This window comes from Camellia sinensis, chromosome 7, assembly GCF_055761805.1.
Source record: "Camellia sinensis isolate YWXY chromosome 7, ASM5576180v1, whole genome shotgun sequence".
Lineage (NCBI taxonomy): Eukaryota > Viridiplantae > Streptophyta > Magnoliopsida > Ericales > Theaceae > Camellia > Camellia sinensis.
Genome location: NC_138967.1, coordinates 73,785,092 through 73,809,573, shown reverse-complemented (window position 1 = coordinate 73,809,573; position 24,482 = coordinate 73,785,092). Strand labels below are relative to the sequence as shown.

Sequence of the window (24,482 nt, the reverse complement as noted above, 5' to 3'; positions counted from 1 at the left end):
TCTCTGAGAAATTCTTGTACAAAAGAATGATCATCTGATTATTCTCTTCAAAAATTTGATTTGAGTGCTTGACCGTTTGTTCCCAAATCGAACGGCGAAATCTCCTCCAAATAACACGAAGAAGATAACAAATTTGTAGAACTTTGACTTGAGAGCTTGACGGCTTTTACCCAAATCAAAGAGGGATTCAACTTCATTTGGCCATTCTGCTCACAAGCTTCAATTTACTTCACTTCCAAAATAGCTGAATGAATCAAAAGGTGACTTGATACAGATATTGTGAATGTTGTTGACCCTTGTACCTTTAGTCTAAATAGGATTTACTATGTATTCCCTATGATACATCAGCAAAGTAAAACAGATAAATCAATATAAGCCAGTAATATCAATTAATTTACAACCAAAACCAGATGCAGTATATTCACATCCGTCAAGTAGAACTATCATACAAATGACATTCAAAAACATGCATTAACTTACCTAACTCACTGGCACAAAGGATTGTTTCAGAGTACGTTACATTATCACACTATATCCTCGTGTGCACTCACTCTAATGAAAGGAAAATAAAATTAGAAAGGCAGAAGCGCCATTCATATCTGCCAAAATGGAACTATCATTTGAATATTATTCATTTTGCACTAGCTCACTGAAATATAGGATTCTTTTGGAATACATTATCGTTTCACTATATACAAAATCCCTTTTAGCCTCGTGCAAAAAAGAAAAGATTACAAACAATTTTGATTTGTGTAGAACATCAATTATGTTATTATAATAAGAAGCATATAAAATAAAATTTGAACTCAGTAATTCCTTCGATAGCTTTACCTGACCGATATGTTTGAATTTGTGACACACGGAGTTTGACAGAAATGTTCGTCCTTTTTTCTCAATCATGTGTCATATCATAATGTTAGATCCTTTGTTCCTATCCTCTTCAGTTATGTATAGGACAGTCACATGACACATGGAGAAAACACGACATTCCTATCAGAACCCCTATGCCACAATTCAAGCCACAACATATTGGTCAGGCAGACAGGCTTTGACAGTGCCTCAATGAGAGAACTTACCTTCATAAAGACTGAAACCGATCTGCCAATAACCTAAGGATGACAAAGGGCTGGCTGACGAAAATAGTCCACACTGGAAATAAATCAGAAAAGATTCTACATTCAATGCTAAAATTCCAGCTTCATTTTTATTTTTATTTTTATTTTTATTTTTATTTTTATTTTTAATATACTTGATGTTCTACCATCAAAATTGTATGTAACCTTTCTCTTTTTTAAATTTCTTATCGTCTTCTTCTTCTTTTTTTCCCCAAGAAGAGCATGTAAAGCTAAAGGGGATAACCTATATAGTGAAAAATCCACTTGCTAATGATCTCCTCCTTAGTGTGTGACAGAATGAAAAAGCTTCATTCCTTCTCAGCAATTACTACAAAAACATCCTCTAGTGACCACCTCCGCTTCTCATTTTTGCCTGGGGGATTGATAACAGCTTTCTCTGCATTAGCTAGACGGTACCCGATCACAATCTCTCTCCTCTGTCGTGCACGTAGGAGTACTTCATAAAAACTCAGTTCCTCACCATCCTGAAGGTAGAGATCTGCTCGCCTTATATGCATCTCATTGCCCTGGTAAAGTCAAAAAGATTTTATTGATGGCTTAGAGAAGAATATGAAAGAATAGTTGGAATCTGAAAGTGCAAGTTCAAGAACCATAATTATAATGAAAATATGGTATATTAACATATTTGGGGGTCAAATGAAAATGTTGAATGGTTTAGGCTCAGTACTAGTGAATTTCATCGCGATCCTAGTATTAACAGGTTGCCCGCCCTATGTCAGTGTGGCACATTAGATTTGCACAACCTCATCGCTGTCACGACCCACTCTCGGTATCCAAGGGTTAGGCATCGCGACCAGCCAGTAACCGTGGTTACCCAAGGCCGATTTTAGAACTAAACAGATTAACAAACACAAACAGAAGTAATTATTTAAATAGCGTACCAAAATATACATCGGAGCTTCTATTTAATTATAACAAAAAGGCCATTAAACCAAGATTTTCAAAATAAGAAAATAAACTTGTACAAATAGATTTGTAAATATTATAAAAATGCACTATGTGTCTACTCCATAGCCCCATTCCCATAACAAGCCATACACCTCCCTCTCTAATCGTCATCTCCTAAAATTGGTAAACAACTTATAAGCGCATATCGCAAAGTGAGGAGTATTATCGAGAGCATAAAGGTCATAAAATCACCATGAATAAACATTTAGGCCAAAACTAATCAGTCGATAATATTTCAGACAAAATAGATAAGTTGCCTGTGTCCACTTTAGATTACATAAGATAACAGAAAAATGTTTTAGAAATCATGTATATACGGCACCATACGGAACATATAACCATATCCATGGGTAGTACATATCAGAGGGTCACACTAATGGTGACTGCTCGTCACAGGGTCAATGGATCCATAACAAACAGAGGGTCAGCAAAGTGACAATCAAAGGGCCAATGATTATTAAAGTCTCTCAAAGGCATGGGATCTAATGATTATTCACTCTTCCACTCTCCACTTCTTCATTTCTTTCCTTTCCACGACACAACACATGCACAGAGCTCACACACACACACACACACACACATATATATATCAAACTGACCCAACATGCTCATAAACATTTGGCTGCCAGATGTCTTGAAAATTGAAGGTGGCAAACTCCCGTTTCACAAATTACAATTTGACCCTAGAAGTAATAATAATTACACTACTAATTATACTTTTTTATAAAATCATATATTTTGAACCCAACTATAAAATTAAATATAAAATTATAAAATAAATTCTACATTTTTTTCCATTTATAATTAAATAATAGTTACATTTTTCGGGTGACAGTTGCCCAAGCCAGAATTGCAACCCGAGATTTTTCACCCAAACACGACCTGAGTTGGGCCCAAATTGCCTAAGTTTCCCGAATTGCTATAAATTTGAGTGTTCTTTTTTTTTCCCAACTGGGTAGATTAATTTGTTAAAATCGTACTCTACTAACATTTGTTTTAGTAAAAGCATTAATAACATTAAAATAAAGAATTCATATGATGTGAGATATGAGAATTAAGGAACCAATGCACTGCTACAGTGGTCTTTGTAATTTCTGTGAGAAAAGAATATGATAGGATTGGTGTTCTATTACTTGTGTATAAGACATATAGTGAATATGATCTAACGATCCAAATTATTTTAACATTATCCAATAGCTAATAATTTATATTTACATCTAATATTTTTATATATTCATATATACAATTTGGGCTTCGGGTTCCTTAGATTGTTTGGTGTCTTTTCCCAAATCCATCCGAATTTAATTCAGGCTTCTAAATTTCTGTCCAAACCCACACTGAATTCAAAAATATGTTGCTCAAGCCCTAAAAATTTCAAGTTGGGCTCAGATTGCTTAGGTTGAGCCTACCCAAGTTGCACCCCTACAATAAATATCTATAGATGTAATGGTAAAGAAGAGTAATATGATAACCATAAATACAGACGTTAGAGAGAGGGGAAGACCTAAGCCGATATGAGATGCAATAGTGGGGTAAAAACAAAAGGAATCTATTTAATTTAGCTGAGCATATAGCCCTTGATAAAGCATAATGGCGAAAAAAATTCATGTAGCCAACCTCACTTAATTTAGACACAAGGCTTAGTTTGGTTTGGTTATACAGGTTGGTTGTTGTTAAGTGTTAGGGGTAGTTTGGTCTTTATGTATTATTCTTATTAGTATAAGTAGTTGTGTGTAAGGGGAAAACCCTAAGTTTTGAATCAATAATCTACAGAAGCTTTCTCTTGTTCTATTCCTTCTTCTTCTTCTTCTTCTTCTTCTTCTTCTTCTTCTCATCTATACATTTAACATGGTATCAGAGCACTATCTTCCTCCTTGAAGATTGTTCCTTAGAGCCCCATATTGTTCCTGGTACGTCTGTTACAGCCAGAAAAAAAATAATAATAATAAATAAATAAATAAATAAATAAATAAATAAAAAAATAAAAATTTACAGTATGCTCGAAATTTAATGGGTAATCACCCTATAATCTCATTTTGATTGTTTGGTCATTATTGATTGAATTTTCTAATTTTTTTGATTTTTCGTCAAAATTGGGTGATTTTTCGAAAATCACTGTTTGACCCTCTTTTTTCTGGTTTTGTCCCTTCTTCTCCTATCCTTGGGAGCCGACTGGAACCCTAAGGGGGTTTGTTGTCCCTGGTTTGATGTATTTTGGCCCTATCTTGGATTTTTATCGCTGTTTAGATGCTCTGCTTCGGTTTTCTGACTTGTAGTTGATCTGGTTGCTCTGTTCTGGGCTTCTTTTGGACTGTTTTAGCCTTAAAAGGTGTTTGGTGTGCTGGTTGGGTGATTTGTGAACTTGTTTGATATCCGGCTTGTGTTTTTTGCACCCTCTTTTCTCATCTCATGGCTGACAGCTTGGGTCAGGACTCTAAGGGCAAGGAGGAGAGTGGACTGAGTCGTGGTCTGACTCTTGGTGATAGTCCTTCTCTCCAGATTAGTCCGGTCAAACTTAATGGTCTTAATTACTTGATTTGGTCCCGCTCCTGTAGTCTTGCGATTGCCGCCCGGCGTTTGACTGGCTATATTACTGGTAGTAGTTCCCAGCCACCTACTGAGGATAGTACTTTATCTGCTCAATGGATTTCTGAGAATGCTTTGGTTATGACCTGGCTCATCAATTCTATGGAGCCTACCATTAGTCGGACTTTTCTCTTGATGGATACTGCTCACAAGATCTGGATAGCTGCCTCTCAAATGTATTCTCAACAAGGGAATGATGCACAGGCCTATGAATTGCGTAAGACGATTAGGGGTTTGGATCAGAAGGATCGCTCTCTGGCAGTCTACTATGCTGAGTTGAGTGGTTTGTGGCAAGAGCTAGATTTCTACCAGAGTTTCCAGCCAGTTTGCTCCAAGGATGCCACTATGTTTCAGCAGACTGTGGAGAAGGAGCGGGTGTATGACTTTCTTGCTGGTCTGAATTTGGAGTATGATCAGATACGGGTTCAGGTGTTGGGTCGCTCTCCGTTTCCTACATTGCGTGAGGCTTATGCCCTGGTTCAGCAGGAGGAGAGTCGTCGCAGTGCTATGGTGCATGCTCCTGTTCTGGATCGGTCAGCGATGGTTGTCGGCCCCAAGTCACGTGATACTCCACCTTTTCTGCCTCCAGGTGGTGGTAAGGGTCCATTGGTTGATCGGGACCGGTTGAAGTGTGAGTATTGTGGGAAAGATAGACATGATAAAGAACACTGTTGGAAGTTGCATGGCCGCCCTACTCGAGGCCGTGGTCGTGGTGGTGGTGTTCGTCCTCAAGCACATGTTTCTGAGACTACTGCTAGTGCCTCGAATGATGCTAGTTCTCTTTCCCCGGATGAGCTTCACACTCTCAGACGTTTGATGGCTCGACTTGATTCTTCATCTGCCTTAGCTCCTTCCTCTTCTGCCTCTTCCAACTTTGCTCACACAGGTATTTCTGCTAGTGCCCTCAGTGTTTCTTCGTCGTCTCCTTGGATCATTGATTCCGGTGCTACCGATCACATGACGGGTACTTCTAGTTTTTTCCATTCTTATTCACCTAGTTCTGGGCGAGATAAGGTTAGAGTGGCTGATGGCACTTTATCTTCTATCTCCGGCAAGGGTTCTGTTCGTTGCACCTCTTTACTTTCGCTTTCATCTGTTCTTCATGTTCCTAATTTTTCAACTAACTTACTTTCTGTTAGTAGCCTTACTACTGCTCTCAATTGCTCTGTAACCTTTTTTCCGACTCATTGTGTCTTTCAGGAACTGGCTACGGGGAAAATGATTGGCAGTGGTAGAGCACAAAGTGGTCTGTACTTTCTGGATGCCATGCCTGCCTCACCTTTGTCCTCTCAGGCTCTGCAATGCTCTTCTGGCTCCTCCCTTCGTCTCCTTCATCAGTGGCATCGCCGTTTGGGGCATCCTTCCTTTAGCATTTTAGAGAAACTTTTTCCTTTATTAGTTCGTGATTGTCCTAGGAATAACTTTGTTTGTGATGCTTGTGAGCTTGCTAAGCATAAACGTACTTGTTATCCTTCAATTAATAAAAGAAGTACTTTTCCTTTTATGCTTATTCATACCGATGTGTGGGGTCCTTCCCCTGTTGTTTCTACCTCTGGTTATCGATGGTTTGTCACATTCATTGATTGTTATTCCCGTGTGACTTGGCTTTATTTACTTCGCACAAAAAATGAAATTTTCTCATGCTTCAAAAGTTTTCATAAAATGGTATCCAATCTCTTCAATGCTACTATCAAAATTCTTAGGAGTGACAATGGGACTGAGTATGTTGATGGCGCTTTCCGGGCATACCTCGACGACCATGGCATTCTTTATCAGACTAGTTGTGTTGGCACTCCTGAACAGAATGGAGTTGCTGAACGTAAGAATGGCCATCTACTTGAGGTTGCTCGCTCTCTCTTGTTTACCATGAACGTTCCTAAGTCCTTTTGGGGGGATGCGGTTCTTACCGCGGCTTATCTTATTAACCGTATGCCCTCTAGTGTCCTCCACTTCCAAATTCCTCTTGAGCTTCTTCCTGTGACGTATCCCACTTCTTCTCTTCCGCCTCGGGTTTTTGGTAGTGTCTGTTTTGTTCATCTTCACCCTCGGCCTCGTGGGAAGCTTGATCCTAAGGCTGTCCGGTGTGTCTTTCTTGGTTATTCTGCTACTCAGAAAGGCTACAAATGCTATGACCCTCACTCTCATAGGTTGTATGTTAGTATGGATGTCACCTTCCGTGAATCTGAGTCTTTTTTTCCTGGTCCTCCGCCATCTCCTCAGGGGGAGCGTGGTATCGATGAGATTGCGGATGAGACGGCATCATATCAGCATGAGTTGTCTTTTTTCCCTCCTCCTCAACGGGCTGTTATTTGTGGTGAGGGGGAGCCTAGGAGTTCTGTTGATGAGGAGTCGGATATCAGTGGTCGTTTGGACAGAGCTGATCTTAAGACTTATTCACGGCGTCAGAAAGAGCCGGCTTCTCTTGTGCCACCAAGTCAATCATCATCTCCTATGCCAGTTCCACACCCAGTTTCCACTAACTCTTCAGGTAATGATCCTCATCTCATTTCTTCACCTGTTGTTGATGGTCCTATTACGGATGATTTGAGTCTTCCTATTGCTCTCAGAAAGGGGGTTAGAGCTTGTACTCAACACCCTATTTCTAAATTTGTGTCATATGATTCGTTGTCTTCTACGTATCGTGCTTTTGTTTCGTCCCTTTCTTCTGTGTGTATTCCGCAGGGTTGGAAAGAAGCCATCAATGATCCTAAGTGGAAGGTAGCTATGGTAGAAGAGATGCAAGCTTTGAGTAAAAATAACACATGGGAGTTGGTGTCTCTTCCAAATGGGAAACACCCAGTCGGATGTAAGTGGGTGTTCACCATTAAGCACAATGCAGATGGGACGATTGAACGGTACAAAGCAAGACTAGTGGCCAAGGGATTTACCCAAACATATGGAATAGATTATCAAGAAACTTTTGCCCCGGTAGCAAAGATGAATTCCATTCGAACTATTCTGTCATGTGCGGCTAATTTGGGATGGTCTCTACAACAACTAGATGTGAAGAATGCTTTTCTTCATGGGGATTTGGAGGAGGAGGTATATATGGATGTACCTCCAGGATTCTCATCTCAGTCTACAGTTGGAAAGGTTTGTAGATTAAAGAAGGCTTTGTACGGTTTGAAACAATCTCCTAGAGCCTGGTTTGGTAGATTCCTCAAGGCAATGGTGGGATTTGGATATCAGCAAAGCAATGCGGATCACACCTTGTTTGTCAAACGCAATGTACATAAGGTAACAGTGCTTATTGTATACGTGGATGACATAGTTGTGACAGGTAATGATGAGGAGGAGGTGACCCATCTCAAGATGCAGTTAGCCAAGGAGTTTGAGATAAAAGAACTTGGTCCATTAAGATACTTCCTTGGGATTGAAGTTGCTAGATCTGACAAAGGCATCTTTATTTCTCAAAGGAAGTACATTCTAGATCTTCTTGAAGAAACGGGCATGTTGGGCTGCAGACCAACTGATTCACCAATTGAGACTAATCATCATCTTTGTAGTGGAATTGGTGAGCTTGTGGAGAAGGAAAGGTACCAAAGACTTGTGGGAAGACTGATATATCTCTCTCATACTCGTCCAGATATTGCCTATGCAGTTGGAATAGTTAGTTAGTTTATGCATGATCCTCGTGTACCTCATTTGGATGCAGTCTATCGCATTTTGAGGTACCTTAAATCTGCCCCTGGAAAAGGAATTTTGTTCTCTAATCATGGTCACTTGAGGTTGGAAGCATTCACAGATGCAGATTGGGCAGGCTCTATAGATGACCGACGCTCTACATCTGGTTATTGTGCTTTTGTAGGGGGAAATCTAGTTACATGGCGTAGTAAGAAGCAGGGGGTCGTTTCTAGATCTAGTGCTGAAGCTGAATACAGGGCTATGGCACATGGAACATGTGAACTAATGTGGCTTCAATCTTTGTTGAGTGATATAGGGCTTGATTGGAGTGGTCCCATGACTTTGTATTGCGACAACAAGGCTGCTATTAGTATTGCACACAATCCTGTTCAACATGACCGGACTAAGCATATTGAGATTGACAGACATTTCATTAAGGAGAAATTGAATAAGGGTGTGATATGTATGCCTTTTGTTAAGTCTGAAGATCAACTGGCGGATGTTTTTACTAAGGGTCTTAGTAGTAAAGTCTTTCACTCTATTTGTTGCAAGTTGGGCATGAGAAACATCTTTGCACCAACTTTATAGCGATCCCGGGTTTACCCTTGTTGTACAGTGATCCGGACATGTGTCCGTGGATGTTGGTAGTTGTTTATTATCTTGTTTGCATCCTTTTTACTTCGTATTTGAGTTATAGGATGTGTTGGGCGGATTTGTTTCAGCTTGGTTGAGTTTAGAAACCAAAACTAGTTGCCCAGATTTTTGGCCTGTCCGCTCGAGCGGAGGTGTTGGCGCTCGAGCGGGGAATACATCCATCCAGTATCTTGTTGTGCAGTGTTGTGAGCTCGAGCGTAGGGTTGGGAGCTCGAGCGTAGGTCTGTTTCTGCAAAAGTGCTGAGCGAGTGCATTCTGCGCTCGAGCGGGAGGTTGGCCGCTCGAGCGTAAGTCTGTGAGTGGCCGCTCGAGCGGGGTGTTTTACGCTCGAGCGGAGACCTGGGTTAAAGTCCCGAAATTGTGACTTTTCAAATCACTTTTTACTTTCTCTTCTCTCTCTTACTTTTCCAAAAACACCATTGTTGAGTCTCTCTCTCTAGATACTACCTTCTCTCTAGGTTTTGATCTAGTAGGAGTGATTTTCTCACCTTTGGCCTTTACAAAAAGGTTGTTGATCGTCGAGGGCTTCATTTTAATCTGAAAATCTCGGGTTTTGGAGCACGTTGGGTTTTGTCGTCTTCTCCTTTGGGACTCCGAATTTGAGGTAGGGATAACCTACTCCTCTCTATGGGTTTTGTCTTTAAATTTTGGTATTTTGAGATGTTGGGCTTGGTTTGGTAATCTTGTAAAGGTTTGGGGCTTTTGTGTAATTATACAAAAGTTGGGGTTTTATTCATAATAAACCTAGATGCATGTTTGGCATAAAAAAATGGAATGATTGTTGAATCATTGATGAAAATGGGACCTAAGGGTTGAAATGGTAATTATGGAAAATGACCTAATTACATTGTTTAATTAATTGGGATAATTAATTGGTGAGAAATGAGGAAATGAAATGTTGATTGAATATCCATTTGTGCATTTATTTTCTGTTTTAGAAATAACTGCTTTGGGCTATCGGTGGAGGATAGTCGAGATTGTTGTAGACAATGCATGATGATTAGGTAAACGGAAACTAATCAATGGAATGTGTCATGGAACTCGACGGTTGATTGAATACATTAATTGTATGTATTGTGTGATTGTATATAGAACCAAGGTGTTTATATACGTTATGTGTAGAGGAGGAGATAGGGGATGTACTCCGCGGTTTAGGGGAAGATAGGGGATGTACCTCTAAACCGGATAGGTATTTGGAGGAGATAGGGGATGTACTCCGTAGACAGAGCTCATATGCTTGTCTAGAGAAGTGAAGATAGAGCTCATATGCTTATCTTTGTGAAGTGTTGTGAAGTGTGGATACAGCTTGTATGCTTATCTGTGGATATTGTTGATATACATATCTGTTGTGAAGTGTGGATACAGCTTATATGCTTATCTGTGGATATTGTTGATATACATATCTGTTGAGAATGTGAGATATAGTTTTTATACTTATCTGTGGAAATGATGATAGCGCTAGCATGCTTATCTGTTAAAAAGGGAAAATGAAAAGTAATTGGGACTTGTGAGTTGTTAACATAAATATGTAATTTATGTGGTTGAATCAGTGTTGACCAACTATCAATTGCTAATGTTTTAGTCATTGTCCATGGTTGGTTTAGTGTATTTCTACTGGGCTGTGGCTCACCCTATATGGGAATATCATTTTCAGGTACAGGAAGCATGCCACCTCCAAGGACATAGCTGGGAGGCTAGTGGCGGGCATAGTTTTGTTGTTTTACTTTTGATGTATTACATGTAATTTCAAGCCAAGGGCTTAATGTGTAAACGAGTTAGAACTCTTTGTTGTAACCAAGTGTTAACTTGGAAAGCTGTAAGCCCGTAGGGCATTTTGTTATGAGGTTAACATGTAATACTTATGTAATGAAACTCTAATGAATGAAAGAATGTAGTTAGTTTAAATGTAAATGCATGTCTTATCTGATGGGTTTATTGTTATTATTTTGAGGGCGTTACAAACTTGAGGGGGAGTGTTAAGTGTTAGGGGTAGTTTGGTCTTTATGTATGCTGGAAATTTGTGTTAATGCATATAATATGATAGTGGTGTTGGTGGTAGATAGTGGCATGTATAGAATATGATAGTGGTGTTGGTGGTAGATAGTGGCATGTATAGAATATGATATTGGTGGTAGATAGTGGCATGTATATAATATGATAGTGGTAGATAGTGGTAGATAGTGGTAGATAGTGGTAATATATAATATGTATGTGGCATATAATGGGTTATAATGATGTTTGTAATATCTCCTATATAAGGAGTGTCATTTGGTCTTGTAAAATAAGAAGTTTTGAATATAACAGAAATATATTCCTTCTTCCTCATATTTTCGGAGTTCTTCTTCCTCATATTTTCTAAGTTGGTATCAGAGCAACAAAAAACGCAGCAGCCCTAAAACCGTCATAGCCATGTCGGAAGTCACGTCCGAAACCACTTCAACCCCTGCCGCTGCCATTCCGGTGAAAACGTCCAACTCTCACTCTGTCCAAATCACCACCATCCGCCTAAATGGTGATAATTTTCTCCGCTGGTCACAATCTGTCCGGATGTATATCCGTGGGCAAGGAAAGATCGGTTACATCACTGGTGACAAGAAGGCTCCTGCTGTTAATGATCCGCTGTTCGACAGTTGGGACGCTGAAAACTCCATGGTTATGACATGGTTGGTCAATTCTATGGAGGAGGATATAAGCTCTAATTACATGTGCTATCCTACTGCACAAGAATTGTGGGATAATGTTAGTCAGATGTATTCTGACTTAGGAAATCAATCTCAAGTTTTCGAATTAACTTTGAAGTTGGGAGAGATTCGTCAAGGAGATGATTCCGTCACCAAATATTTCAATTCGTTGAAAAGGTTGTGGCAGGATCTTGACATCTTCAACACATACGAATGGAAATCGGTTGACGACTGCAACCACCACAAGAAAACTGTGGAAGACAGCCGTATTTACAAGTTTCTTGCCGGCCTCAACATTGAGTTCGATGAAGTGCGAGGAAGAATTATTGGCAGACCTCCTCTCCCATCCATTGGCGAAGTATTTGCCGAAGTCAGAAGGGAAGAGAGCCGAAGGAGCGTCATGCTTAAGAAAAAAGGTACTGGTGAATCAATTGAAATTTCTGCTTTAATTAGCGATGCTGCGGCCAACAAGGCTGCAAATTACCAGCGCAGGTTTGATGATAAGCCACGGGTCTGGTGTGATTTTTGCAACAAGCCTCGCCATACACGCGAAACTTGTTGGAAGATCCATGGCAAACCTGTCAACTGGAAAAGCAGCAAACAAGGAGAGAAGAATCGTGGCTTTCCTACCGCTAATGAAGCCAATTCAGGTCCCTTCAACAAAGAGCAGATTGATCAACTCTTAAAGCTGATAAAATCCAACTCCTCATCCGGTACTCCTAGTGTTTTGTTGGCACAAACAGGTAGAAATCCTAAAGCCTTCTCTTGCCTAAACTTCTCTCCGTGGATCATAGATTCCGGTGCCTCCGATCACATGACTAGTTTTTCCCATTTATTTAGTACCTATTTCCCTTGTTCTGGTCATGACAAAATCAGAATAGCCGATGGAAGTTTTTCACCTATTGCAGGAAAAGGATTTATTAAACTAACTGAGGAAATTAATCTCAATGCTGTTCTTCACGTCCCCAACTTAGCCTGTAACCTTTTGTCTGTCAGTAAACTATCTAAGGATTCTAATTGTCGTGTTACATTTTTTGAATCCCATTGTGAATTTCAGGACCAGAACTCGGGGATGATGATTGGGCGTGCTAGGATGCTTGAAGGTCTTTACTACTTTGATGAAGTACCTGTTAGTAATAAAAAAGCTCAGAGCTTTAATAGTACTAGTTCAATCTCTGTTCGAGAAAAAATAATGTTATGGCACTATAGGCTAGGACATCCTAGTTTTCTTTATCTGAAACATTTATTTCCAGAATTATTTAAAGGGATTGATTGTTCTTCTTTTCATTGTGAAAGTTGCATTTTTGCAAAATTTCATCTCTCTACTTATTTGCCAAAACCTTACCAGACTTCCAAACCTTTTTATTTGATTCATAGTGATGTTTGGGGCCCTTCTAAAATCACTACTCTTTCTGGTAAAAGATGGTTTGTTACATTTATTGATGACCATACCCGCTTATGTTGGATTTATTTGATGAACAAAAAATCTGACGTGAAAAATTTATTCACAAATTTTTACAATATGATTGAAAACCAATTTCAAACCAAAATTGGTATTTTACATTCTGATAATGGAACAGAATATTTCAATGAGCAGTTGGGTGAGTTTTTGGAAAAAAAGGGGATTTTTCATCAATCTACATGTCGGGATACCCCTCAACAAAATGGCATTGCAGAACGAAAAAATAAACATCTACTTGAAGTTGCACGTGCTATAATGTTTTACATGCATGTTCCTAAATATTTATGGGGTGAAGCAATTTTAACAGCCTCTTATTTGATAAACAGGATGCCTACAAAGGTGTTAACATACAAAACACCTTTCGATTGTCTCAAAACTTTTTTTCCTGACACGAGGTTGTTTTCTGATTTACCCGCCAAAGTTTTTGGATGTACTGCCTATGTTCATGTTCCTAGTCAATTTCGTTCAAAACTTGACCCCCGTGCTATAAAATGTGTTTTTTTGGGATATTCCTCAAACAAAAAGGGGTATAAGTGTTTCGATCCTCAAACCAAGAAATTTCATGTGAGTATGGATGTGTCATTTGTGGAAACAAAATCCTATTTCCCCAACACTTCTCTTCAGGGGGAGACAAGTGGAGTAGAAGACCGTTTTTGGGATATTTCTATCCCGCTCCCCAATGTCATTTATCCTACACAAAAACCACATCTGTCTGATAATGATCACTTAGGAGAACCAAGTTCTATGGTGCCTAGTCAAGAAGATTCTTGTTTAGGGGGAGAAGTATTACAAAATGATCTAAATCCTGAGCTTCAGGTTTATACTAGGAAGCGATTTCATCTGAAGAATAATGACCTGAATGTCCATCCTAATGACCCGAATGTCCACCCGAGTTCTGGCATCGAAATTTTAGGTAATCCTATTCCTTCTATTTCCGACCTTGATGTTCCTATAGCAATTAGGAAAGGTGTCCGAAATTGTATTAAACATCCTATTGCAAATTACCTCTCCTATCAAAGACTGTCTAAAAACCATAGAGCTTTCACATCTAGGATTTCACACTTGTTTGTTCCAAGAAATATACAGGAAGCATTGGATGATCCGAATTGGAAATTAGCAGTCATGGAGGAGATGAATGCTTTAAGGAGAAGTGGTACTTGGGAGATAGTTGATCTACCCAAAGACAAGAAAACAGTTGGGTGTAAATGGGTGTTTACGATAAAATGTAACGCAGATGGAAGCGTTGAGAGATACAAGGCGAGACTGGTGGCTAAAGGCTTCACTCAAACTTATGGGATCGACTATCAGGAGACGTTTGCTCCTGTTGCTAAAATAAATTCCATCAGAGTACTGTTATCTCTTGCAGTAAATTCAGATTGGCCTCTACATCAACTTGACATTAAGAATGCATTTCTCAATGGTGATCTTGAAGAGGAGGTGTTCATGAGCCTACCGCCGGGATTTGAGCAGAGACTTGGAAGCGACAGAGTATGCAGATTGAACAAGTCATTATACGGACTCAAACAATCACCAAGAGCGTGGTTTGAACGCTTTGGGAAGGCAGTTATCAGTTGTGGCTTCTCGCAGAGTCAAGCAGATCACACAATATTTTATAAACATTCAAAAAACAGTAAAATTGCAATTTTGATTGTTTATGTTGATGACATCATTTTAACTGGTAATGATGAAGCAGAGTTAGCAGCCCTCAAAGAGAAACTCGCAAAAGAATTTCACATTAAGGATCTGGGAGCTCTCAAGTATTTCCTCGGAATGGAATTTGCAAGATCCAAGGAAGGTATATTCGTTAATCAGAGAAAATATGTTCTTGATCTCCTTGGAGAAACAGGTATGCTTGGTTGTAAGATGGTGGAGACTCCGATCGAGCCTAACTTGAAGTTACAAGCTGCTAAGGCTGAAGAAGTCAAAGAGAGGGAACAATATCAGCGACTTGTCGGGAAATTGATTTACTTGTCTCATACGCGGCCTGATATTGCCTTTGCAGTCAGCATGGTAAGTCAGTTCATGCACTCACCAGGGGCAGAGCACTTTGAGGCCGTTTATAAGATCTTAAGATATTTGAAAGGAACTCCAGGGAGAGGCTTACTGTTCAAGAAACATGGACATCTTCAAGTTGAAGTATACACAGATGCAGACTGGGCAGGAAGTGTTACAGACAGGAGATCAACATCCGGATACTGCTCCTTTGTAGGTGGGAACCTAGTTACATGGCGGAGTAAAAAACAGAATGTGGTAGCTAGAAGTAGTGCAGAAGCAGAGTTCAGAGCTGTTGCCCATGGAATCTGTGAAGTAATGTGGATTAAAAGAATTCTTGAAGAATTAAAGCTTTCTCACCCGACACCTATGAAGGTCTATTGTGACAACAAAGCAGCTATATCTATAGCTCATAATCCAGTTCTACATGATCGCACAAAACATATAGAAGTGGATAAACATTTCATCAAGGAGAAAATCAATGCTGGCATAATCTGTATGACCTACCTTCCAACAGGTGAACAATTAGCTGATGTGCTAACGAAGGGACTACACAAGAAGCAATTTGATAAGCTGACTAGCAAGCTGGCTATGGAAGATATCTTCAAACCAGCTTGAGGGGGAGTGCTGGAAATTTGTGTTAATGCATATAATATGATAGTGGTGTTGGTGGTAGATAGTGGCATGTATAGAATATGATAGTGGTGTTGGTGGTAGATAGTGGCATGTATAGAATATGATATTGGTGGTAGATAGTGGCATGTATATAATATGATAGTGGTAGATAGTGGTAGATAGTGGTAATATATAATATGTATGTGGCATATAATGGGTTATAATGATGTTTGTAATATCTCCTATATAAGGAGTGTCATTTGGTCTTGTAAAATAAGAAGTTTTGAATATAACAAAAATATATTCCTTCTTCCTCATATTTTCGGAGTTCTTCTTCCTCATATTTTCTAAGTATGTATTATTCTTATTAGTATAAGTAGTTGTGTGTAAGGGGAAAACCCTAAGTTTTGAATCAATAATCTACAGAAGCTTTCTCTTGTTCTATTCCTTCTTCTTCTTCTTCTTCTTCTTCTTCTCATCTATACATTTAACAGTTGTCTAGATCTATTCATTGCCTGTGGATTTATTTAGCTTACAGGATGTGTGAGGTAAAGATCCTAACCACTCATTAGATCTGTAGAGGAGTTTCAGATACCTCAAGCTCGAGGACGTAGTTATGAGATAAAAAGACCTACTTGTCATATAACTACTGTAGTGAAAGATATATCTTTAGATGATCCATAGGAAAGGTCATATAGTAGAGCTTGTTATTTTATGATATTCTGAATCAACTTGGATAAGATTAGTTACCCAAAAAAAAACTTGGATGAGATACAAGAATACTTTCCTTGGACACTCAAAGCCTATAACACTTCAAAGAGACATCATGTTGACCTTTACCAACTGGAAAAACCCTATTTGTATGCTTTGGTAACTCATGTAGATAAAAGATTCAAATTTTCAGTTCACTATGCAAGTAAATAGTTCTGATATGAGTTATTAGGTAGGAAAATTCTTAAATATGAATGATTTTGGGTCCATCATTAACTTTTAGATAATGAAATGATATGGTGCTATTAAATCAACCACACTCATTAAGCAACAAAAATTACCTCTTCTGCAAACAGCTCTTCCAGTACGTCATTTATTTGGCGGTCTTCAGCAACCATGGCCAATGCCATGCTGACCAGTTCATTTGATAGAACATAATCACTTATCTTTGACATGGATAATAGATTTTTAGTCCGTGGGTCCAAAATCTCACTGATTATAACTGATTTATCTGAAGCCTGCTGCATTTCCCCTATCCAAGAGCCTTGTGAGATGCTAGCTCTGTGTCCTTGGAAAATCTTGGCTTCTCTGTATGGGAGACGCTTAGCCTGAAAAGTTTGAAGATGCATTTCAATTCTCAAAGGTTAGGCTAAAATTCGCAAAGGTAAGTCTTAAATTCTTATGCCATTGTTGTCATCTTCAAATGCAACTATGAAGATTAAGAAATTAATGAGGATGGATTTTTTTCACTCATCTGTTCTTTTCTACAAAGTTGCCAGGTAAAAATTCTCTGGCACAAAAACTGTGCAAAGGTAATAAAAAAGAACTACAAAGATGTCGTTCAGATTTTAATTAGACGAGATTAAAATGAGGACGCATATAAGCTACAATTTCGTTAGCAGAGACAATAGATTGGCGAGGGTGAAAATTAGGAATAATGTAATATTTAAATGTGCAATCTGCTACTTTGCAAAGCAGCTTTGGCTCCTGCAAGGGCAAGGTGTTTTTTTCAACAACACCAAGGCTGCATCAAACAGATTTACATGCAGCCTAAGCTGCTTTGCAATAGCCCAGCCAGATAATTTATAATCGATAAGAGTGAATTTAACTGATTCGGGAACTAGTACTATACACTCCTATCATTTACTTGATCACGGTGGTGATGGTTGTAGTGCTGCCAATGATAACAACAAAAGAGGCTATGGTTAGCCAGTTATCGTGTTGTGTGGTCACAGTGGTGGCAGCAGCAGCCTTGATAATAGTTGAATGTAAATATTTGTAGAAACTAGGGTTAGGATTAAGAAGAAAGAAAAGAAGAAAAGCGAATACGTAGAAATTAGGTTTTGGGTGCTTAAACTAACCCTCCACCTCAGCACTTATATTAAACTCAAGTGGTACAATATGACAATAATAACCCTCATTATAGAATTAAATAACACACGACTATTCTAACAATAATGATAGCAATGGAGAAGTGTATAAAATTCCGAAAACCTTTAGAAGAATTTTCAATAAAAAGCACCAACAAGGACAGGTGACACACAACATACACAGTTTTATATTTATTATATGCCATATATATGAATATTTCATTCAAAAATAATAAAAAAATAATAATAATAACATAACCCTAATTTCTAAAGTTTATAGGAGGCAAGATAAATAGGCATGTTTTGTTATTTTATAGGTAAATCACAAATTATTTTGTTCAAACTTGTAATGTGTTTCACGTGTGTCTAAGTGATAGACAAGTGTGTCCCCAAGTCTCTCTATCTAAATAAAAATTTAGATAGATATGCTTCCAAATATAATATACGAATTAGAAATCAAACATGTAAGAAGTCATAAAGTGGTTCTTCACTGAAGCTTTCCATAAAAAATTTATGAAACCTGTTAGTATAGAAGAAATGAACAACTTAAAGGCATTTTACCACTAAGAACGTCGAAAGGACAATGGTCTAGAAATGTGCCTGAGCATTTTTTGCAGAATATGAAGGGGAGAAAAGGTAAAACTTGACTAATTTTGTTTTCCCTCAAAAATCCCCAAAAGGCTAATATCTTGAACTTGTGACTTTACACAACCTAAGACAAAGGGGATCCATTTTCAATAGCTTGTTCAGTCCCATCCACCATCTACGTATGAATTAGAGAAGAATACAAATAAAATACCAAAACAACATACCAAACTGCAATCAAGAACAATAACAATAAACCAAGAACCCAAGAGTTAATCAACCACACAAGAACTCCAAATTAGTGTGGAAAAACCTCCAATGAAGAGGGAAAAACCATAGGGAAAATTCAAATCAATTCACTATCACCAAAATAGTAAATCGTTTGGGAACATGCTATTTTAGTAACTTTTTGGTTTTTTACGATAAGATGTGCAGAAAAGTAGAGAGACTGATGTGACATCTTATAGTGACATTTTGGCTTTTTGGCTAAAATTAAAAGTTGCCAAACGAAAACACATGCCCATAACTTGAAGTGTTAGAATCTAGATAGAGTACAACAGTTACCTCTCAGGAAGAAATATCATGAACACTCACCACAAAAAAAACCTTTCAAATTAGTGGAGAAAAGCCCAAATCTGGCAAAGACGCTAGGCTCCAATTGGACTTACTACCAGGAGGTGGAATCTCACAAAAACGAAGCTTTTAAGCAAGCAATACAAGCCCCAATAGAACCCAAAACAGTGCCCTCCTCATGGCTCCCCATCTCTCTCTTCTCTCATGTTAGCCAACACAATGAACCCATAGAAAACCAAGGTGAGGATTGTGCCTACTTCCCACATATAGATATGTATATGTATGTATATATAGGAGAGAATGGTCCATGTGAGCTTTTATCAGGAAAAAAAAAAAAACTCCCCCAACCTACTGAATGGATTGATTCTCATATGCCACACAAACTTCATTGTGTTGGAAGGAATGCAGAGAGATGTTTCTAAACAGATGCAAGGAATGCAGGCGATTTATAAAAATGTTAGAAGAATAACAACCCTGAACAGGATTTCAGTACTTTAAAAATAAATTAAATATTTTAAAGTAGAAAATGGTGCCCTACATAGCCCCATAATGAGGCATTGATGTTGAAAAAAACAAAGTGAAAATCGACCAAATAAGAAAAGAAAAATAATAAAGGAGAAACTACATTTTAGAGGGAACTGTTAGATTGTGTTAGAAATATTTCCTATTTAATTCTTATGTATATTTGGTATCTTTAATTATACCTTTAGGTGCTCCTGTAATTATGCAAATGATTTAATATAAAAGGGAATGAGAGACCACACATACCAACTTTTCTCTTCTCAAAATAAACATGGTATTAGAGCCACTCTAAAACCCTAGAAATCACAGCACCACCACACCAGCCACAGCCCCTTGGGGTTCCGACACCAGTCACACCACCACAGCACCAAGTCGCACCACCACAGCACTAGTTGCAGCCACCTAGGGTTCCGACTCCACCAGTCGTAGTCGGCTAGGCTGTTGGCAATCCTAGCCATAGCCTCCTAGGGCTTCAACAGCACCCTAGGACTCATCGGAGCCCCCTTTTCCCAGCCCAGGTCTATCGACAGGTTTGGAGGGCCAATCGAGGGTGTATTTCCTCCCTTCTCAGGCTGCCGATAGCCTTTAAGGAGCCTTGGTTCAGTCGGGTCTCTCTCCCATGGGTCTGGGTTACTATGAAATCCTTAATCTATGACCATTGGTACTTAGTCTCTCTCTTTATGTAATTGTTTTTTTTTTCTTTTTTTTTTTCTTCTGTATCTCTGTTTCTGTCTTCTTCTCAAAAAAAAAATGTACTCTTAAATTCTTTTTGTTTTGGTTGTTGTGTTACTCTTCCGGGTTTGTGATCAGACCAGTGTTTGTTTGTATGGCAGAATTGACTAGTGAGTCTACTACTTCGCAGCCTGCTCCTCAAGGCGCGAGTCCTGTTTTGCCTCCTACTATGACTGATTCTCTCTACTCTGGCCAGAAAATCACCACATCTCTCTTTAATTATCTAGCGTGGTTGTAGAGTTTGACTATTTTTTTAAAGAGCAAAGAGAAGATGAGATATGTTGATGGGTGTGTTCAGCCCTCCAGTACCACAGATCCAGGTTATGATCAGTAGAAGATTACCAATTCTCTTATCATGGGCTGGTTGATACATTCCATGGTTTCGGAGATTAATGAGGGATACTTGTCTATGGACACAACACAGGATATTTGGGAGACTGTGGCCACTACGTATTCTCGCAAAGGCAATTTTTCAAAGACTTCTGAGTTGCGACACTCCATTGACCGGTCCGTCCATCCTCCAATATTTTACTTTTCTTAGCAATGGGTGGAAGGGACTTGATCATCTTCAGGACTACAAGCTTGTTTGTCTCACTGATTTTGCTGGTTACCGAAAATTTGTTGAACAAGTGCGGGTCTTTAAGCTTTTAGAAGGTTTGAATGTGGAGTTTGATCCTGTTCGGAATCATGTGCTTAGTATGGATGTGCTTCCTTCTTCCCAAGAAGCATTTGCTTATGTGCAGAATGAGGATAGTTGTCGTTCTGCTATGCTTCCATCTGCCTCTTCTGATAGATCTGCCCTGGTTTCTGCACCCTCTAGAGATGGGGATTGTGGTTCCCATCCTCTTTTTTAGAAGGATACCCTCTTTTGTGACTATTGTCGTCGCCCTCGCCCTCGCCCCTGCCACACCCGTGAGACTTGTTGGAAGTTGCACGGGCCACCATCTGGGGGTCGTGGAGATTATTCTGGTTTTCGCGGGGGTCGCTCTAGTCAGTCTAGAGGCTGAGGGCCCAATGCCCAAGCCCATCATTCTGATATAGTTGAGCCACAATCCCCAGCTCCGGTTGTTTCTTCTGCTGATATCTCTGATTTTTCTACTTTTGAGTTGGAGGTTGCTCTTCGCCACTTGCTAGACCGTCAGGCATCTAGTTCATCTTCAAGTAACTTTGCCCATCCAGGTAACTTAGCTTCTTCTACAACTGCTTTCCTATCTCATCAAACATTGCCTTGGATTATCGATTCTGGTACTTCAGACCATATGTCTGGATCTTCTGATTTGTTCTCAGCATATACCCCTTCTTCAGGACAGGATAAAGTTCAAATTACTGATGGTACCATTTCTTCTGTGTCTGGGAAAGGTTTAATTCATGCCACTGCTTCCCTTCCTTTATCTTCTGTCCCACATGTTTTCAATTTTAATGTTAATCTTTTATCTTTGAGTCGTCTTACTCGGGACTTAAATTGTAGTGTGACCTTTTTTTCCTGATCATTGTCTATTTCAGAACATTATCACGAGGAAGATGATTGGCAGTGGTAGACACGAGAATGGTCTCTATATCCTGGATCAAGCAGACAAGCTGGCTCATTCATTCATTCAGTTACCCTCTACCAAAGAAGACGTATGGTTGTGGCACCGCCGTCTTGGGTATCCATCTTTTTTGTTACTCAAGCACCTTTTTCCTTCAGTTTTTTTGAAAAATAATGTTTCTGAGTTTCATCGTGAGTCGTGTCAACTTGGAAAACAACATAGAGCTTCTTTTGCTCCTATTAATTAAAGTTTAGTTCCTTTTTCATTTTCATTCTGATGTATGGGGTCCCTCTAGTTTTGTGTCTTTAAAGGGTCAAAGATGGTTTGTCATCTTTATTGATGATTGTTCTCGGACCACCTAGGTGTATCTTATGAAGGACAAATGTGAGATTTTTTCGGTGTTTCAAAATTTTCATAAAATGATTTGCACTCAGTTTGGGGCGGTTGTCAAAATTCTGTGTTTTGATAATGGAGGGGAATACATTGACTCTGGCCTTGCCAATTATTTTGCCACTTATGGTATTATTCACCAAACTTCTTGTACCAATACCCCTCAAAAGAATGGCATTGCAGAGCGTAAAAACCATCTTCTTGATATTGCGCGTTTTCTGTCCTTTGAAATGTGTGTTCCTCGATCATATTGGGGGGACGCTGTTCTCACTGCAGCTTTTATCATCGATCGTCTGCCTACCTAAGTTCTCCACAAACAAACTCCTCTTCAAGTGTTGTTAAGGTCCACATCTTCTGGTCTCTCCATTCCTCCCAAAACCTTTGGGTGTGTGTGACTATTCTCCTACCCGTGGTAAGTTGAATCCTAGGTCTCTTCGGTGTGTCTTATTGGGTTACTCCACCACACAAAAAGGCTACAAGTGTTATCATCCACCCTCTCGGAAATGGTTTGTCTCTATGGATGTGTCTTTCTTTGAGTCTCGGTCCTACTTCCTGTACTCACCGGTGTCCCAGTCATCTCTTCAGGGGGAGCCTTGGTGTGAAACAATTCCTGTATCACTACATGTATCCCTACCATCAGTGATTGAGCAGGTTGAGAATGGTAAGGGTGACCCAGCTATTGAGACTGTTGAGTCCAAATCTGAATCCACGGTGAAAGATGGAAAAGTTTATATCAGGGACAAGGATAGAAAACAAGTTACTTGAGTACAATAGACCAATTCGGATTCTCCACTGCTATCTTCTCCTTCTGATGAGTGTCTAGAATCCTCTTCTGCCAATGAAACTCCAGGTAACTCAATTCTTTCTGATCTAGATATTCCCATTGCTAAAAGGAATGGGGTTAGGTCTTGTACTCAACATCCTATTTCTCATTTCGTCTCCTACAATAATTTGTCTTCTTCCTATAAAGCTTTCTTGTCTAAAGTTTCTTCTGTGAGTCTTCTAATTTTCAGGATGCTCTTTCTACTCCTAAGTGGAAGCATGCCATGATGAAGGAGATGAAAGCTCTTGCTAAAAATGGCACTTGGGAATTGGCTGAGTCACCTAAGAGTAAACGACCTGTTGGATGTAAGTAGGTGTACACTGTGAAGCACAAAGCCGATGGTTCAATTGAACGTTACAAGGCAAGATTGGTGGCCAAGGGCTTTACGCAAACTTATGGAGTAGACTACCAGGAGGCATTTGCACATGTTGTTAAGATGAACTCTGTCAGAGTCCTTCTCTCCTTTGTCTCCAATCTCGACTGGCCTCTCCATCAATTTAATGTGAAGAATGCTTTCCTCAACAGTGATTTGGAAGAAGTGTACATGGACATTCCCCTAGGCTTTGAGGATGTTAAAACCAAAGGCAAAGTGTGCCGACTACGCAAGTCACTTTATGGACTTAAAACAGTCTCATAGGGCTTGGTTTGAGAGATTCACTCAGGCCATGCTGCGATATGGTTTCAAACAGAGTCAAGTTGATCATACTTTGTTTGTGAAACACTCCTCACATGGCAAGATGACAACTCTTATTGTCTATGTAGATGATATTGTACTCATAGGGGATGATGTTGAGGAGGTTCCTCAGTTGAAGGACTATTTGGCAAATGAGTTTGAAATCAAAGACTTAGGCAGCTTGAAGTACTTTCTAGGTATTGAGGTTGCTCAGTCCAAAGATGGCATCTTCATATGTCAAAGAAAGTATGTGCTTGATTTGCTAAAAGAAACTGGAATGCTTGGAAGTAAAGCTTGTGATACACCACTAGAGCTTGGACTGAAGCTTAGTGAGGATCAAGGAGGCGAGCTTGTAGACAAGGGGAGATACAAGAGGCTAGTGGGTAAGCTTATCTACTTATCTCATTCATGTCCTGACATTGCTATTGGAGTGAGTATGGTTGGTCAGTTTATGCATGCTCCACGTGCAATTCACTTAGAGGCAATTATGCAGATTCTAAGGCACTTGAAGTCTTCTCTGGGAAAGGGTCTCTATTTCTCAAAACATGATCATCTTAGTGTGGAGGCAGATACAGATGCTGATTGGGCTGGATCAGTCACTGATAAAAGGTCAACCTCTGGTTGTTGTACCTCTGTTGGAAGAAATCTAATTACTTAGAGAAGCAAGAAACATATTGTAGTTGCGAGGTCCAGTGCAGAGGCTGAATTCAGAGCTATAGCTCAGGGTGTGTGTGAGCTATTATGGATTAGATTATTTTTGAGGGATTTGGGGATTCATCAGACAGATTCGATGAGGCTACACTATAACAATAAGGCAGCCATCAATATAGCTCATAATCCAGTTCAGCATGACAGGACCAAGCATGTGGAGATTGA

At 39.4% G+C, this 24,482-nt stretch overlaps 1 protein-coding gene across 2 annotated transcripts in view; it reads right to left on the bottom strand.

The window, feature by feature from the left end:
• Window positions 1-353: 353 nt before the first annotated feature.
• LOC114257547 (ion channel CASTOR) overlaps window positions 354-24,482 on the bottom strand; it is a 64,234-nt gene continuing 40,105 nt past the window's right edge. For both annotated transcript variants that reach the window (XM_028197310.2, XM_028197311.2), the window contains exons 11-12: window positions 16,751-17,017; window positions 354-1,642 (exon numbers count right to left, since the gene is read on the bottom strand). In XM_028197310.2, coding sequence (XP_028053111.2) covers window positions 1,424-1,642; window positions 16,751-17,017 — 486 coding nt within the window. In that variant the 3' untranslated portion in view covers window positions 354-1,423. The remainder of the gene's footprint in view (window positions 1,643-16,750; window positions 17,018-24,482) is intronic.